The sequence below is a fragment of the Neomonachus schauinslandi genome, chromosome 8, assembly GCF_002201575.2.
Source record: "Neomonachus schauinslandi chromosome 8, ASM220157v2, whole genome shotgun sequence".
Lineage (NCBI taxonomy): Eukaryota > Metazoa > Chordata > Mammalia > Carnivora > Phocidae > Neomonachus > Neomonachus schauinslandi.
In genome coordinates, this window is record NC_058410.1 from 143,237,369 (window position 1) to 143,255,637 (window position 18,269).

The 18,269-nt window shown below is 45.3% G+C and overlaps 1 protein-coding gene across 1 annotated transcript; it reads left to right on the forward strand.

The window, feature by feature from the left end:
- The first annotated feature begins 265 nt into the window (after positions 1 to 265).
- Positions 266 to 16,050, forward strand: SLC17A4 (solute carrier family 17 member 4). Its single transcript, XM_021697061.1, has 11 exons — positions 266 to 353; positions 7,517 to 7,722; positions 8,334 to 8,567; positions 8,656 to 8,743; positions 8,905 to 8,991; positions 10,834 to 10,952; positions 11,077 to 11,238; positions 13,375 to 13,507; positions 13,591 to 13,738; positions 14,577 to 14,667; positions 15,594 to 16,050. The coding sequence occupies exons 1-11, from the start codon at positions 266 to 268 to the stop codon at positions 15,726 to 15,728; spliced, it is 1,491 nt and encodes a 496-aa protein (XP_021552736.1). The 3' UTR covers positions 15,729 to 16,050.
- The last annotated feature ends 2,219 nt before the right edge of the window (positions 16,051 to 18,269 follow it).

Consider the following 18,269-nt stretch of genomic DNA (forward strand, 5'->3'; position numbering starts at 1 on the left):
GCAGAGACTAAGACCCAGGGTAACTATGACCTTCCCAGGGTCACACAATTGGCTAGTGATAAGTCTGGGCAACAAATCAGGTCTCCTGAACCCCAACCTAGCATTTTTCCCACCAAATATTTCCTCCTAATTTGTAGCACTGGGGCAGCGTCATGTGTGTATTCAACATATACCAGAAATGGTATGACACTTGTCGCCCTGTATTTGCTTTTGCATTCTTTCATTTCAGTAGGTGAACGCCAGTCCCTGGGAGAAAAGAATCAAAATGTCTACTAGAGCAGAAGTAAAGGGAGTGGGAGCTATTTCCAGTGATGGGAATTTAAACACGGCTCACGCGCAAACCTCCAGGAAAGGTAAACTCAGGTACTGGCTACAGCTAAAACTGGTATCTGTGTCATCTTGACTTCCCTTGTGGTGATATACATACAGCATGATGCTCCCACCAACTGCCAAGGGCTCTATATAGCTGTAAAGTGTCTTTTGTGGAGAATTATTTCACTTCTTGCAAGAAACCTTGAAGGTATATAGGACAGGTAGGTATCACAACGTATTTATAGATGAATGAAAAAATTCAGAGCAGATGTCAGGTGGAAAACATGGAAACCGGTCTTGGGTTTTCCGATTTTAAGTCCAGGAGCATCCAGTTAGGTCTCTCTGCCCTGCCTCAAAGAGAACGGGCTTTTCTTTTCCACCATGTCACAAAAATCATTTTTCCTCCTCTACATTGTCTATATCACAACCAGATGCTTTTCTATAATATGTCCTAAGAAAACCTGGTGAACACCTTATTTTCCCCTAAACTTTTAATGGTTCATAATTACGTGAGTCATTAATTCTCTTATGGAAATAGACTTTTCATAAGATAACACCTTTGAACAGTAAAGCACTAACTAAGGTGGCATGCTTTACAATCCTCAACGTTTCAGCCAGTGTGTCTGCTCGGAAGTGAGCATGTCTCAAGGACTAGAGGATTCTTCTAATCTTACCCATCAAAGGAGAAATAGGAGATGTGCATTCTAATACTCAGTCTACAGTTAACTAGGAACCGTTTGACCTGGAATGAATCCCATTGCCTCAGCTTCCTCATCTGGAAAACGGGAGAGCTTGATTCTTGTATCTCGAAGACCTCATCCACATCTAAGTAGTTAAGAGTCTATCGGCCAAATTCTCCTATCCCAACTCTCTCTCAAAATCAGTAATATAAAGAACTTATAGATAAAAATTTTCCATGTTTGCAGTCCTGATTTTGCCATTTATGAGCTATGTGACCTTAGGGAAATTACTTAAACTTTGTGTGTCTCAGTTTCCTTATTCATAAATACATGATAATAATAGTACCTACCTCACAGCATCTCCACGAGAATTAAATGTTACAATATGTAAACCACTAAGAACAATGCCTGGCATACAGTAAACACCATATCAACTTTAACCATGATTATCACCTCTCACACAGTGTCCCCCCCCAGCCCCCATTTTGGCAGCGGTGGGACTCATATGTGGTCTTTCTGGTTTCTTCTACAGTCTTCTAGGGCATCCACCCCACCATGCTGCTTAGTCCCCTGCTGACCCTCTAGGAGCTACAGCTCTATCCAATCCCTTAGTAACCCATTTGACCTGTCATTACAAATGGCATCATGCTAATAATAATCCTTTTTTGGCCAAATCTTGTCCCACCTGATAAGGTAGAGCCCCAACTACTCTTCATAGTCCCACCTGGGTATTTTGTTGAGTCTCCAAGTATTTCTCACAGTGCTTATGCATAAACCCTGCTGGTTGCTTCATCCGTTGGTGGCCAGCATCAATTTCCACTCATCTCTCTCTCTCTCTGGCCCACACTTCCTGGGCACTCCTGGGTCCTCTTCTCACACCCTCAGGGCACTGCTGGGGCTTTCTCTAGGTCCCCGTGTCCCCAAAGGCTACTGACATCTTTACTGGGCTTGACTGCACTTCTAAGAGACTCACAGAACCAAATCCAGCTATTCCGTGGGACACAGAGAAATGCCCCTCCCCCATTACATGTCACATCCAGTCACCTTTGATAACCACGTGCAGCCCCGAGTGGGCAGTTTTCAAGGGGACACTCAAAAGTCACAGGCAGAGGGGCGCCTGGGTGGCTCAGACGTTAAGCGTCTGCCTTCGGCTCAGGTCATGATCCCGGGGTCCTGGGATCAAGCCCGATATCGGGCTCCCCGGTCCGCAGGAAGCCTGCTTCTCCCCCTCCCACTCTCCCTGCTTGTGTTCCCTCTCTCGCTGTGTCTCTCTCTGTCAAATAAACAGAATCTTAAAAAAAAAAAAAGTCACAGGCAGAAATCCCATGTCCACCATCACTGATCCTCCTCCATGGGTCTCCAGCTACCTCACAGCATCATGGCTTCTCACCACGTTCAGCCTTCCAAACTTTGCCAGAATGTCCTCATGGTTGGAAGCCTGTCTGTCTGAATGGTAGATTGAGGGCTGTCACTTCCAGGTATTTGTCTCTCTGTGGAGAACTTGGAAGGGCAAGAATGGCAGCGAGAATTCACGAACAGCATCAGGCACAGCTTCCTTCCTCCCCATCCAAAGCCCACGTGGAGGTGAATATACCCCAGCCCATGGAAAGAATGTCACCCAGAGGCCAGGCTACAATAACATCCCTCTCTGAAAGTCCCAGAAATAAACAAGCAAGCACACCGCTTGGAGAAAGTATCTCCATCCAGGTTAAAATTAGGGAATTGTTCTACCACACACTACGAATTCTAAGGCTCATTGATGGGTTTAATACATTCTGGATGAGGTTGAGAGAGGCCGCCAAGAGCTGACAGAAGTCTCCTCCTTGGAGCATGGTACAGTGATATAGGAAGAGAGGGAGGACACCCATTACTGTGAAGCGTTGGCTCACGCTCCCTAGCTCCGAATGGCAGTGTCTAGAGGCCAGCAACCACCAGCAAGGTGAGGCCACCACAAGCAAGCGGAGTTTGGGATATGGCGGGTGAAGCTCACATGGCCCACATCCTGCTGTTTCCCCATCCACAGCTTACCCATCTTTCTGAAGATCTGCAGCTTAGTATCTTGGGCCAGTGCCACAGACCAAAGCAGTACATGCGTGATGACAGAAATTAACTTGGAATTTTTGGGGACTTGTCCTCAAGATTGACCAGGTCATTGCAAAATTCAAATGGAAGAGTAGTTACTTCCCTTGAACTGGCAAAAGAATTCCAAGGCCTCCTCCTGCCTCCCACCAGCTGCCACCTACCCCCTCATGCACACACTGTTACCACCACATGGTGGCAGGCCTCAGGCCAGCAAAGGTGGCCCATTTCCATACATGGCAAGGGTTTCAACACATGGGAACTAAATCACAGATGACTGATCTCTATGGTCCAAGACTGGGGCATGAGGGATGTGTAAATACGCTAGCACAAAGAATAGAAAAAGAAAAGGAATGTATTAGATCAAAGAGTGATCATGGCATATTAAATGCATGTTTGGTGCCAGGCACTGTTCTAAGCACTTTATGTGGATTAATTCACTGAATCCTCACAACATTCCTTCAAGGAAGGTACTCCTCCTAGCATCCTCTCCATTGAAGGAGCCAGATTTCAAGCAGAAAGGAAGTAACTCATTTAAGTCATCGAAGCACAAAGAGGTGTCATCTGGATTCACACCAGAGCAGTCTGATTGCTAACCATCATGTTACACGGCTGCGCTTATTTCATCTGGGGAAACTGAAGAATATTTTCATTTCCGATTCAAGATCTCAAGAATAGTAAGAAGCTCAGAGTATAGGAAGTAAATCAACAGGAAAATGTGCAAGAAGAGTCCAAAGTAGAGGACAAAGGAAACTAAATATATGACTTCCAAATAAACAGTAGGAAGGAAAGAAATGATCACTACAGGAAATCGAATCAGTGAGATAGAGCCAAGGCTTAGAAAAGTCATGGAAGATGCAGAGGGAGACCAAGACAAGTGGCTCAAAAGATGATGGGCATGAAGAAGGGAAGAAAATAGAGACTGCATAAGAATAAATGAAAGCAATTTAATCAAGCATCCAGTTCACTGAGTCTATACCTTCAAGGAAAGTATGTGGAAAAACAAAAGAGACAACCTCAATGTAGAAAAAAAGTAAACTCAAATCATCAAGGAAATCGCAATGAAAAATATATACAAGAGCTGAGTCTTGGACAGCAGATGCCCTTCACAGCAATAAAATAATTCCTGACTCAGGTTGATCAGACAGAGAGATTAAGCACACGTAATCGTGGGGACAAAGGAGACAGAAGCATTTCAAATGTGTAAGGTGTTAATCACGGGGAAGCAGATAATATCCATAATTTCTATGGAAATAACGTTTACAAATTTGAATTAAGAAAAATTGCACACGTCAAAAAAACATGCAAGAGGTGAAGAGAGGTGTCAGAAAGTTAACCCTTTTAAAACAAACAAATTATGTCTTGGTGGTTTCACTAGGAAAACTCAGTGAGATTCTCTGGAGCAGAAAATGCCTCTGTATCCAGTGCCTGAAGGAGGTGGGGCATAGTTCCTCACTCCTTATGTGTGAACTGTGCGTGTGACTTCTTGCAGAGCCCAGCATGGAAAGGGCCTGAACAAGAGCAGCTTCATAGCAGAGAAACCTGACAAATACTTCTTCAAACCGGTTGTTGAGGGACACTCTACAAAATGTCTGACTGGTACTCTTCAAAATCATCAAGGTCATCAGAAACAGAGAAAGTCTGAGAAACTGTCGTAGCCATAAATATCCCAAGGAGACATAACAATTAAAGGTAACTATGCTCTCCTGAATGGGATTCTGGAACAGAAAAGAGACATCAGGTAAAAACTAAGAAGTCTGAACACAGTGTGGACTTTAGCTAATAATCATACATTGCAGTAGGTTTATCAACTGTGACAAATGTACCACAGTAACAGAAGATGTTCATAATGGGAAAGTGGGTGTAAGGGACACAGGAACTCAATACTTCAGGGGCGCCTGGGTGGCTCAGTTGGTTGAGCATCTGCCTTCGGCTCAGGTCATGATCCCAGGGTCCTGGGATCGAGCCCCGCATCAGGCTCCCTGCTCAGCGGGGAGCCTGCTTCTCCATCTCCCTCTCCACTTGTGCTCTTTCTTGCTATCTCTGTGTCTGTCTCTCAAATAAATAAATAAAATCTAAAAAAAAAAAAAAAAGGAACTCAATAATTCTGTAAGTCTAAAACTGTTCTAACATAAAAAAGTGTATTAAGAAAAAAGAAAATGAGGGGTGCCTGGGTGGCTCAATCGGTTAAGCCTCCAACTCTCGGTTTCAGCTCAGGGCATGATCTCAGGGTCATGAGATCGAGCCCTGCGTCGGGCTCTATGCTCAGCAGGGAGTCTGCTGGAGATTCTTGGTCTCCCTCTTCCCCTCCTGCTCTCTCTCTCTGAAGTCAATAAATAAATCTTAAAAAAAGAAAAAAGAAAATGACTATATACCTAAAATACTTCAGGTTATAGATTGAGATGGAAAGCCTAAAACCTTTCTTTCCTTACAAGGCTAGCATGTCAAAAACTACACATACACATATATTCGCAATAATATTCACCCGAATTCAATTATATATGCCAATGTAAAATTCTAGCCAAAATATTACCAAATAAATCATGTGTTTTCATTACAACAGCCTATTAAGAAGAGATCATTTCAAGAATGTAAGCACAGTCAGATATTATTAATAATAATTATAATGAACTTACATAAACCTACTCAATCCTCACCACAGCACCTGAGGTAGGCTCTATTATTAGCCCCATTTTACAGGTAGAATATTGAGGCTGCAGATAGCTCAGTAATATGCCCAAGAACACACAGCTGTAAACAGAGCAGATCCAGGTGTCTGACTCTATGATTCAAATATATTTCATAAAACTCCTGCATCCACATCAAAACAAGAAGAAGCAGGAATAGGATAGCTTCATACAATAAAAGTGCAGGTCTCACCAATAAGAACAAGTCCCAGCAGTACACTTAACGGCGTGATGTGAGAAACATGCTCAGTGAATTCAAATATGCTCTCACCACTCCTATTTAACACTGTTTACAAACTGCCAGGGAATAAATTACCCAAGAGGATGAAATGTTACAAATAACAAAAGTAGCCATGCACTGTTTTCCACTATTAATACTTAACACATGTGTGGGTTTGGTTTTCTGCTCTAAACCCAGAGAAAGGAAATATGAAAATAATAGGGAGAGGACTCAGTTATAGAAACAATAAAAAGTCTCTTTAGAAACTTGTGTGGGGGCCGCCTGGGTGGCTCAGTTGGTTAAGTGTCTGCCTTCGGCTCAGGTCATGATCCCAGGGTCCTGGGATCGAGCCCCACATCGGGCTCCCTGCTCAGCGGGAAGCTTGTTTCTCCCTCTCCCTCTGCCTCTCCCCCTGCTCATGCTCTCTGCTCTCTCTCTGTATCTCTGTGTCTCAAATGAATAATCAAAAAAAAAAAAATTAAAAAAAAAAAAGAAACAAAACTTGTGAGGGACTTAACTGAAGAGAACTAACTGTAAGATTGCAACTCGGGCCAGAGAAGAAGACGTGAATCCACAGGGAGCCACCCCTGTTCTTGGCTAGGAGAAGACAATGCTCTCCATGGGGCAATCCCTCACAATGCCATCTGACACATCTATACGATGCTGATCAAAACTCCAATGTAAATTCGTGTGCATGAGGTAGGGGACAATCTCAACTGAACGCCCCGCCCCCACCCCCCGAGTTAAACCAAAGGTGGGGGTCTCTGTCTCTACTCCTGGAACTTGACAGGCATGCCACCACACAACAGGAGACAGCCCTGGCCACTTCAACTGCGTTTGCTCCCCCAACACGAGGCAGGAAATGGGACACCCACATGCCCTGAGGATGGGATCATATATTACACTTCTGGAATTTCTCTCGAGGGACAGTCGATCAATCCTTCTGTTGCCAAACTAACATACCTGGACTCAAGCCCAGGGATGACCCCAGACCCCTCATGGATCACTGGCAAATTTCGTGCGAGCCCAGATTACAGTATCAAGATGAAGCTGAAATGCTTCTGTAGTCCAAGCTAGCCTACCTTTGGTGCTTCATCTCCTCCCAGCCCCTGACCTGCTAATCTGCCTCATTCTCTGGTAATAGGGTGCGGTCCTTGGGAGTCATTTCCAACAATTCCTCTCTCTTACTATCCGTATCCCCTCGACCACTGCCTCCAGCCTGTCCTCTGTCCAATTTCATTTCTTTCCAGTCCCACTCTCATGAGCTCATCCCAGAGCCCTGCCTCGAAAACCTTCCTAACACTCGCTCTGGCCAGTTCCACACCTTCTTCAAGTCTCTGCTCAAGTAATGATTCTGAGAAAGTTACTGACCCCTCACCTTCCGGGGGGACAGGTGTCCACCAGCCACCTGCAGAGCAATGTCTGCTCTCTATTTCTATTTCTCCTCCACAGACTGCAGTCTTCTCCCTCTTCCAGACTTAGGAAAGATGGGAGAAAAGCACCCTGATTATAAAACTTTCTGTGCCTCTTCATCTCAGGCTTTTGCTCAGTCCGACATGGGCTGGCCCTCATCATGCATCTCTGCAATTTTTCGCTTAACTCCCAAAAGATGAGCCTGAGCATCGCCATACCAGCCATGGTGAATAGCACAGCCTGGCCTGGCCCACTCAATGCCTCCACAGAAGGGCCTTCCGCCCACTCCCGGGACGGCTGGAATGGAACTCTACGGCAACTTAAGGCAGTGGTAAGTTTCACGAGACTCCAGACCCTTTCTCTGACTAGGATGGCTTGACCTAAAGGGTTATTTATTAAGCATCTACTACGTTCAATGAACTATACTACACAAGAACATAATGTGGAGCTAAGGAGATTATATCTCTGTTAGTGTTTAGGAGTGTAACCAGGGACTAAGTTAGAATGCAGGAAACCACTTCAATCTTTAGTGGACACACATTCTTCCCCTACGAGGATGAAAATCACAACCTAAGTTTCACAGATGTTTACTTTTACTTTCTTCCTTCACATATTTTTAAAGTTACCTTGCCTATAATGCTTTCTTCTTTATAACCTTTCTTTCTTTATGGGATCTCTTACATCTTAATGGGTCAGTTAATTGTGTAACCAGGGAAACTGTGTAAAAGGAAAGAGTATGTTGGGCATATGTTTGGGTTTTTGTTTTTGTTTTTGTTTTTAATGAAATTTGTAGACTGGAGGAACTGGAGAGAAGTAGAAGGAGAGAGAACTGCCAGTTTTTTGTTTTGTTTTGTTTTGTTTTGTTTGCCTCTCAAGTTCACATGATAAACACTGTCAACTCTCTGGCCAAAGATGAACAGTGAGATTCTCTTTGTCCCCTAGGCTCCTCAGTATGACTGGAGTCCTGAAATCCAGGGGATCCTTCTCAGCTCTACCAACTATGGCTCATTCTTGGCTCCAATCCCTACTGGCTACATAGCTGGACTATTTGGAGCCAAGTACTTGGTGGGTGTTAGCCTGCTTCTTTCCTCAATCTTGGCCCTCTTTATTCCATTGGCCGCGGATGCAGGAGTGCTCTCGCTCATTGTCTTGCGGATTGTTCAAGGCATAGCCCAGGTACCGAGATGCTTTTAAAGATAAGTGAGATATTGGTTACAAAACGACCTCAGATAGCCAAGAATGGAACTTTTTTTTTTTCCCCCAGGTTATGGTATTAACAAGCCAATTTTCAATTTGGGTCAAATGGGCTCCCCCACTAGAAAAGAGTCAACTCATCAACATCGCTTTATCAGGTAATTGATGCCCTAAATTGTCAACTTGATGCACTGTCCAAGAGTACTCTGCAATGGACTATCAACACAAGCAAAACCTTATATTCCAACTACCCTGTCTCCCTGCTTGAAAGCACGGCCGTGACTGTCTCACCCAAAATATCCTCACATCTTCTGTTTAGGGGAATTGATGGGACCCTTCATTACTTTGCTCGTCGGGGGTTTCCTCTGCGAGACCAAAGGGTGGCCTTCTATCTTCTATATCTTTGGTGAGTTTGGGCTTCTCAAATCTCAGGATTTGGGTTTTTATTTTATTTTATTTTATTTATTTGAGAGAGAGAGCACAAGCAGGGTGCGGGGGCAAAGGGAGAAGCAGACTCCCCCCCAACAGGGAGCCCGATGTGGAACTTGATCCCAGGACCCCGGGATCGTGACCTGAGCCGAAGGCAGACGCTCAACTAACTGAGCCACTCAGGCGCCCTCAGGATTTTGTTTTGTGACAGAGAATGCTGGGCATGCTTTTCGTGATGCAAGTCATCTATGGTTAACCAAATCCTAATAGATGTGACTATTTATATAACTAAAGTTGATAATGTTCAGAGTTAATCATGTTGTGAATCTTGCAAAATGACATTTACATCTCAGGAGCCTGGATGCGTAGCTAGAATGACCTAATGACTTTAAAAGCATCATAATGTTCCGTCCTGCTTCTAAACCGAACACACAACGAAACCCGGAGGGATTTCTTTCATAAGATGTTGAAAATGGTATCTTGGTGGGATGATATTTTTAGTTATGCTTATTTATTTAATTCATTTTTTAAAATCCTCCTATTATTACAACCAGAATATTGTAAGACTGTGACCTAATCACAAAATGCTGATTGGCACAGAGAATCAACCAGTAGAACCTGCAAGACAGTGCAGGCCGTGTGAAGCTCCAGAGTGGACGTAATGCATTAAGAGATGCTGCAGAAGGTCCCAAAGATGCTCGGAGTATTCCAGAGGCAGCATTCTACTACTTCACAATTTTGCCTTTACCCAGCCCTGGTGGGGGTCTGCCCAGCTGCTTGCAGCTAATGTTTGTGATTGAGTTTTAAAACATTCTCTGAAGTCCCATCTGCAACCTGTGTGATTCCAGTAAGACCACTGAGCACCACTGGTGCTTCCATCAGAGGATAATACTCTTATATCAAGGGTTCCTGTAACATCAGGTCAGTATATTCACTAGAAAAAGAAATGTGTGAAGATGGATTACTTCAGCATGGTGACCTGCAAAGGCTTTGTCATGGAAACTTCAAAGGGCAGGTTACAAAAATTATTCAAGCAACATGAGAGGCTTATTCTGCTCATGGTTTTTAGAAAGGGAAGCTACAAATGTATATCTGCAGGGAAGGAAGTCAGTAAAATACCTGTTGACATCCTCCACCCTCAATCTACTCCAGTGGTAATTTTCGTATCTATTCTTCCCTACTTGATTTTAAGTTCCTTGATGGCAAAATTGTATCTTTGTATTCTTATACTCTCAAAATCTCACAAATGCTTGGTGTAGGGTAGTTCTGTACTCTATGGTAGCTCTTCACTCTCTACTTGTGAAGCAATGTGTAAAGGAGAAGCTAGCAAGTAAAAAGAGCTATTACGATTAGGGCAAGTGTGGTGAGGAGCACTGGGTGTTACACGCAACCGATGAATTGTTGAACACTACATCAAAAGCTAATGATGTACTGTATGTTGGCTAATTGAACATAATAAAAAAAGTATTGGGAAAACTGGTGATGTTTATATAAAATCTATAGATTAAATAATATTTTCATTAAAAAAATAAAATCTACACTCTGCTTCAAAAAAAAAAAGAGATTTTCTTAAGATTCTAAAAAAGAAAATTTTAAGATGAATTTTATTTCCACTCAACACTGGTAACGCTGGGTTGTTCCACACTGTCATCATGTATAGACAGGTGGTGGGGAAGCTCTCTCCACCAGTGATGGGGCCATAGCATACATACAGATAGGAGTCGAATACTGGGGGCATTCTGTCAATCCCAGGAGTCATGTCAGTGCAGAGTCAAACTGAAAGAACTCCCATCAAGGGCTAATGCGATCTTCTTTCTAGGTGGAATTGGCTGTGCCTGTTCTTTTCTCTGGTTTCCTCTTGCTTATGATGACCCCATAAATCACCCGTTTATCAGCGCCGGTGAGAAGGAATATATCGTGTGTTCACTGGCTCAACAGGTGTGTTTGATGAACTTCTCTGCCGGTTCCCTGTGTCCGTCCGGATGTCTCGGGGGCGGAAGAGGGCATTAGAGCAAAGCTCTTGTCTTCTGATGGAGGAGTGTTGATATCTGCTTTCTTCCAGGACTGTTCACCAGGCTGGTCCCTTCCCATTAAGGCTATGATCAAATCCCTACCACTTTGGGGCATTTTAGTCTTTTATTTCACCGGATTCTGGACTTCTAATATTTTGATGGCGTACATTCCAACATACATCAGCTCTGTACTTCAAGCTAACCTCAGAGATGTGAGTATAGAGAAAGCCCATTCTGTTCTTCTGTCTAAATGTCTCATTATATAATCCTCTGTCTCACTTACGGCCACAAAATCAGGGGATTAGGCCCAGGACCTTCGTGTAGGAAATGCATCCTGGTTGCGTGAATTCTGAATCATCTCACCGCAACCTACTGCTTACTGCGGAAGACTGGGACGGTTCTAGGGAAGCGTGGCATTCATAGAATGTCCTGTTTTCTAAGGGACCGATGCAAAACTTTTATGTTCAATCCAATCAGCATTTGCAAACAAGATATTCTGCTGGCAGCATTAACGATACAGTGTTAACAAAACAAATTCTGCCTTCCAGAAGGCTTGGCAGGGACCATAAACAACATCTGCTGAAAACATGTCCCAAACAGGACTCCTACCCAAAACTTGCAGAGAATGGTCTTCTAAAAAATGTGTTATTCAAGTATGATATATCCAAAGTGCACCTGTGTGTACAGCTGAGTTTTCACAGAATGAACAGGTACCCTGATGGGTGGACAGGAGCCTTTAAATTCCTACAAGATGGAGGTCTTAGAAGTGGCAAAGAGTGTATCAGATTTCAGAGCCTATTAGCGGCAGTTCACAAGGTTACTGAGTGACTGCTACATTCTTGTGTTTGGACGAAAGCAGCAGCGCTCTCATGTTGACTGGGCTCCCCTGCTAACTGGCCAACAGAGAGCTGACTTTCGGAGCAGAGGTCAGAGTCCAGGGCGCACGCATTGCAACAGGCTGGAGGTACTGAGATCAGAAAGCCCAGGGGTTGAGTGGCCACGGGTCTCCACAAAGGAGGAGGCCAGAAGCGGGCAGCAAAGCCAGAATCTCAGGTGAGGCCATCAGGGGACAGGAGGTCCGAACAGACATCCCTGAGGCCAGCTCTTGGGAACGGTTTGTCTCTGCTGTGAGGCCAAGGGGGCTCCCCATCTCAGAGGCCAAGGCTGAGGGCAAGGAGGATGGCGGAAGGACTGGAGAGACCAGTGGAGACCAGACGGTTGAGACCAGGCTTTCTCAGCTTGGGAAGAGTCAAGAGGCCCCGACTCCCGTTGGTCTCAGGGTGGCTTCTCCCTAAGTCACAAAACCTTGGTGGCTTCGGTTTACTCATCCATGATATGAACAGTTGGGACACGGTGACTGTTAAAGCCTTTCCATTTGGGGGATTATACACAACATTTCTTGCCTTGCATTTTCTTTAATAACACTGTAATACAGAGGCTGAGCTGATCAAACCGGGGTTCAACATTTTTAAAACTATATCCAAAGATAGGAGTGAAAAATCTTCCTCCCTTTCCCATCCCCAGTCTGTCCTGTTCTCCCAGCCCACTCCCAGCCACAGATAACTCTTTTTTATTCATTTCTTATATATTCTTCCACTGCTTCTTTATGAGGTTGCAAGCATACATGAACATATCTTCTTATTTTGTCACTTTTTTTTTTTTTTTACGCAAAACATTATGTGCTGTGTACGCTGCTATTCTTTGTATATTACGCCACTGTGATCTTTTCAGATCAGTACGCGGGAAACTTACTGCGAGACATTTGGGTTGTTTCCAATCTCTGAGCAAAAAACCTTGCTCATCTGCCACACATCTGAGCAACTGTTTCTGCATGTCTGAGTTCAGGGTAGATGCAGTGCAAACTTTTGTATCTATTGTCAAATTGCTCTCCATCGGGCACTGATAATATTTGCAAGTACCCAGTTTCCCACAGCATCCCTGTAGATCAGGTCAAAAAACTGTTGATCGGTGAAAAAGTAGTTCTTTTCACTATGAGGTTGGACAACTTTTAATACGTTTAGGAGTCCCTTATTTTCCTTTTTCTGTAAGTTGTTCCTGTTTTTTGCCTATTTTTCTACTGGGTTTTGTTCTTTTTAAGAAATCTATTTCCAGGTGACCTTTACATATGAAGAGAGCATTGGTCTTTTTTTTTTTTTTTCCAAATTGAACTATATGCATATTTTCTCTCAGGCACCAAAATTGTGTTGGCTCATTCCAGTAACCTGAAATTTGTGCTCAAGGAGATATGTATATAGAGAGAAGCTATACAAGTAGAAAGCCACGCAAGGGTCAGTGTGTGTCACAGTGTGGGAAGTGAGGCTTGCACCTTACTTGTCTCTGGTCCTCAGAGTGGAATCCTGTCAGCCCTGCTGTTAGGTGTTGCCTTTATCAGCACTATCCTTTGCGGTCTACTGGCGGATTTTCTTCACTCCAGAAAAATCTTCAGACTCGTTACCATCAGGAAACTCTCTACCGCCATTGGTAAGGACTGAGGTAGATCCTGGGATGGATGCGGGAAGCTCTGGGTGGTTTTGATTCACTCTGTGTTTGTCCTCCCGCTGCAGGGGTTCTTGTCCCATCTGTGGTCCTCGTGTCCCTGTACTGGGTCAGATCCAGCATCAGCACCAGTATGGGCTTGTTGGCACTGTGTTCCGCCGCCACCACCTTCTGCCAAACAGGAGCCCTTATTAACTTCTTGGATATTGCTCCTCGGTAGGGACCCCTTTGCCACATCCGCACAGAAGCTCAGCTTAGGTCCCGCAGCCTTAAACTCACTCGGATGCCCCAGTTCCATGTGGGTGATCCGTGCTGCAGGTCACAGGAAATGTCAGCATCAGCCCTACATCCAAATAATTCCTGGAAGGGACCCAAAGCTAGTCCACCACCGTGCACTCAGTTTTCCAGGTGAAAACGGGAAGGCAGTGGCCACACTCACAGCTCAACTGGGGACAGGAGGTGACTCACACCCATATCTCTGTCGGGGAATGCAGCAGTCACACGGGGTTGGATCGGTGAAGGACCCTACGGTGCCGGTTCACTTAAGGCTTTAATAAAGCTTGACTAACAGGAGAGCAAGAGAAACACTGACCTCTGATAGAGGTAGAATCAAAGAGGACTGGGATTTCCAAATGTAGCTCCCAGGATCCTTTCACGGTCAGTAGAACATGCTCTATCTTCAGATAACCAACCGCCATGACCCATGGGAGATGCCCTGGTCTCAGGGAAGCCAACGACTCATCCACTGAGGGGTCTTTTTTACCCAAAAACAAGGCTGCAAGATCAGGTTCCATAGCAGAAACTAAGAGAACGTACAAACTAGATGCAAATCATCCATCTGTACATTTTGTATAAACAATGTTGACAAGTCAGTACAGCTGACCCTTGGGAGTCTCAGACCCTCAGGCGGGATTATACTAATCACTAGTCAGCACATTTCATTCAGGCTTGACCAAGGGTCGACTCTGGGCACCCCCAGAGACAAGCACAGAGTTACAACAAGTAAGCTGAGGTGCATGGTTTGCTTATACTGGAATATTCTTTTCTGTCTCAGGTACACCAGCTTTCTCAGGGGACTATCACAAGTCTTTGGCCACTTATCAGGAGCCATTTCTTCCACTGTTGCCGGATTCTTAATCAGTCAGGTGAGGTCGAATGCTCTGATGAAAATATTCATGAGAGAAACCTATGGAGGTTACTCAGGAGAAGTCAGACTGAAGATATTTTTGTTCCCTCCCCAACGGGGCTCAACTTAAAGCTCAAGAGTCCTGAACCCCCTCACGACTTCCCCCCAGGCTCAGCTCATGGAGGGCAATTACCACAGGTTTTGGGTGTGGAGCGATAATGAGCGCTCAGTTTTATGAGTTTATACTTTAAGAGTTTTTAGAAGTTTTTCATGCTAATCATCAAAATTTATAGCAATATTCATGGCATTTCTTGCAAAGTATAGAGGGGCCAACCATTCTGGTTTGCCCGTGATTGAGGGGTTTCCCTTCCAGTCACTAATACTGTCAGGAAATGGCTTTTAATAGGGAAATTCTCAAACTGAGTGTTTCCCTTGTCATCCCTTCATTCATCCATTCGTTAATTCCACTTTAGCATGTGCCACGCAGTTTAAGTGGATAAAACAAACAAAAGTCCCTGCCTGGTGAAGCTTATACTGTAGGAAAGAAACTGATGGAAAACTAGTGAAATCAGTAAAATATAGAGTATACTGAGTGGTGGCAAAGTGCGAAGAGAAGAATAAAGCAGGAGAGGAGGACAGGGCACATGGAAAGGGGTGGGATTTCAATTTTAAATAGGGTGGTCTTGGAAGGACTCACTGGAAAGGTAACATTTAAGTAAGGACTAGATGCAAACAAGGGAGGGAGACAAATGGCTATTGGGAGGAGGACTATTCCGGCAGAGGGAAAGGCCAGGGCCCAGGAAATGACCTGCGTATTCCAGGAACAACCAGGAAGGCCACAGAGGCCGGAGCAGGGGCCGGGGAGCTGGACATGCTCCAGACCTTTCTGAATAGGAGGGGCAAGAGCCAAGAGACCATTAACACTTTGTAATTTCCTGCTTCTAGGATTCTGAGTTTGGCTGGAGAAATGTCTTCTTGATTTCAGTTTCTATAAACATGTCAGGCCTGGTCTTCTACCTCATCTTCAGCCAAGCAAAGGTCCAGGACTGGGCTACAGAGCAGACAGTTACTCAGCTCTGAGCAAACTGGGTGCCTCAGATCCCAACGTTTAGCCATTCATCGTTTGCCCTCATGGACGTTCCCTCTTAGTACCTGCTTGACTGGTTAGCCATTTAATTTGCATTGACTTTGTTTCCAGTATCTTCTCAGAGAGCTTGGCTGTGGAATACTGAAGGTTCTGCCTGCAGAGGTTACAGTGGTGGGTGTGGGTTGGGGAAGGCCAGTTATTTAACTGTGAGCTCTGGAAAGCATAGGTGTGTCTGAATTTCCAAGTGTTGTCCACTCTGCCCACTATTATTGTGACTTAATAAGAAATACATATTTGGTCTCTGCCCCCACTTTCTGGAACAGAGCTCCAGAATTTCAGATTAGTGAAATCTCAGATTTCTTGAGTGGTAGAGATGATAGGAGCACCTTTCGTCATAATATTTGGACTCAATCCCTGGTTCCCGACACAAGAGCTTCTAAGACCTTGGAATTTGTGGAGTGATGAGAGTGCCTTGGGTATTCTATTGAGATGACTGGTGGCTGGGGGCCACCCATGGCTTCTGGGGATCACTGAAGCTACCCATAGCTTCAGGATGGGGGCTGGTCTCCAGAAAGACCAAGGCATGAGTAGAAGGTTGGAATTCCAGCTCTACCATCCCACCTCCAAGAAGAGGAGAGGGGCTGGAGATTGAGTTATTCCTCAGTTGCCATTTACTCAATCATATCTATGCAATAAAGCCTCTATAAAAACTTGAAATGACAGAGTTCCAAGAGCTTCTGGCTTGGGGAGCATAGGGAGGTCCTGGGACAGTGGTGACCCAGAGAGGGCAGGGAAGCTCTGCGTCCCTTCCCACATTCCTTGCCCTGGGCATCTTTTCCTTTTGGCTGTTCCTAAGTTATATCCTTTATAATAAAGCAGTAGTAATAGTTAGCAAACTGTTTTCCTGAGTTCTGTGAATCATTCTAGCAAATTATCAAATATGGGGGGTCATGGGAACCCACAACTTTGTAGCTAAGTCAAACAGAAATGTGGGTACCTCAGGTACCCACTACTTTGATTGGTGTCTGGGTGGGGGCCGCCTTGTGGGATGAAGCCCTTAACCTGTGGGGTCTGCACTAATTCCAGGTATTAGTGTCAGAACTGACTTATATTATAGGACACCCAGCGGGTGCTGCCAGAGAATGAGAGCACTGCCTGGTGTGGAAAACCCACACATTTGTTGTTAGAAGTGCTAAGGACAGAAGCCCTTTTCCTTTAGTTATCCTGGTAAAAGCTTCAGGGGACACAGGACAATTTCTCACCAAAGCAAAAAAGGAAGCCAGAACCATGGGAGTGAGAACAGAGGATCACAAGAGGAATTGTGTCCAAACAACCAGATGATGAACCCCGAGAGCTATCTTCCAAAGAGAGCCTCAAACAATGGAAGCCAGAGTGTACACAATCCAAAGTCCTAGGCCAGGGGGTCAGAGCAAGTCAAGCTGCCCTCACATCAGGGAAGACGGACACAGGGCCATTCTGAGGCTCGGCCGAAGCAAGATGCCCAGGAGAAAAATACCAAGGAGGAAAGAACGATGAGGACTGAATCCACCATACGCAGAGAAATGCTCATGCTTGTGACTAGTGACAGGGGGGTAGGAAACCTGGGCTCTTGCAGATAACTTGCTTTCTGTGGATGCTCGTGCTGGAATCAGAGCCGCCTCTTTCAGGCACGTAGCGCTCAGGGGTCCCCCAGACGCCACTTTTCCCAATCACCTTCTTTCTGGCCGTCGTAACCTCTGCCCCGCATCTGGTCTGTGGATCCATGTAGATCCCTCGCACCTTGGGGAACAGACGTTGTCCAGGGTCCCTCCTCTGCCCTCGAACGTCTGTTCCTGCGGCCTCAGCTGGTCTGGACGCCCTTGCTCGGCTCTTCTGGCTGCTGGAATCCCGCCTGCCTTCAGTGAGCCTCACTCCACGGTCACCTCATTCACTTACCAGTTCTTCCCAAAGTGTGTGTGCAAGACCCATGCTGGCTTGAGCCCACTCCACAGTCTGCAGAGTGCGTGCCGTGTGTCTGCTTTCATTAATCCCCACGTGGGCAGGATCGGGACCGTGAAACAAAGCGACAGCGTCGAGCACTAAATCAGTATTAATGAACATATAACATGGGTTCCCGGCAGAGACCAAAGTCAGACCCAGCTTCAGGGAGGACAACGTCTCAGGAGAGTGGATGACACACACACATGTGGATGATGACTGTGGGAAAGGAAATAGAAAGGGGAACACGGGTGAGGGGTAAACGGATCATTCGCTGTAGGAGATACACCTGACAAGACTCGGATACCAAACGAGTGGCAGGTGTATGGGGTGACTCCTAGGTTGTGGTTTGCTACTGGACAGATGGGGATGCCTGCAGGACAGAGAGCACACCCAAGTGAAGGTGACAGGAAGGAAAGTAGACACGAGGGAGATCTGGGCTTCACGTGGAACTCCAGGAGGCTTCTAGATACAGGTGGTGATTGAAATGCTCGGCGTGGCGGAGGCTGCCCTGGTGACAGGATGGCGTAAGGAGGGAAAGCCCGTGAACGAGGCCT

What these genes read in the sequence shown, in the direction of transcription:
- SLC17A4 (XM_021697061.1), top strand. Translation starts at nt 266, where the DNA reads ATGTCTACTAGAGCAGAAGTAAAGGGAGTGGGAGCTATTTCCAGTGAT. An exon ending in CGCGCAAACCTCCAGGAAAG is followed by an intron (nt 354 to 7,516) that starts GTAAACTCAGGT and finishes TCTTCATCTCAG; the next exon opens with GCTTTTGCTCAGTCCGACAT. An exon ending in TTCTTGGATATTGCTCCTCG is followed by an intron (nt 13,739 to 14,576) that starts GTAGGGACCCCT and finishes TTTCTGTCTCAG; the next exon opens with GTACACCAGCTTTCTCAGGG.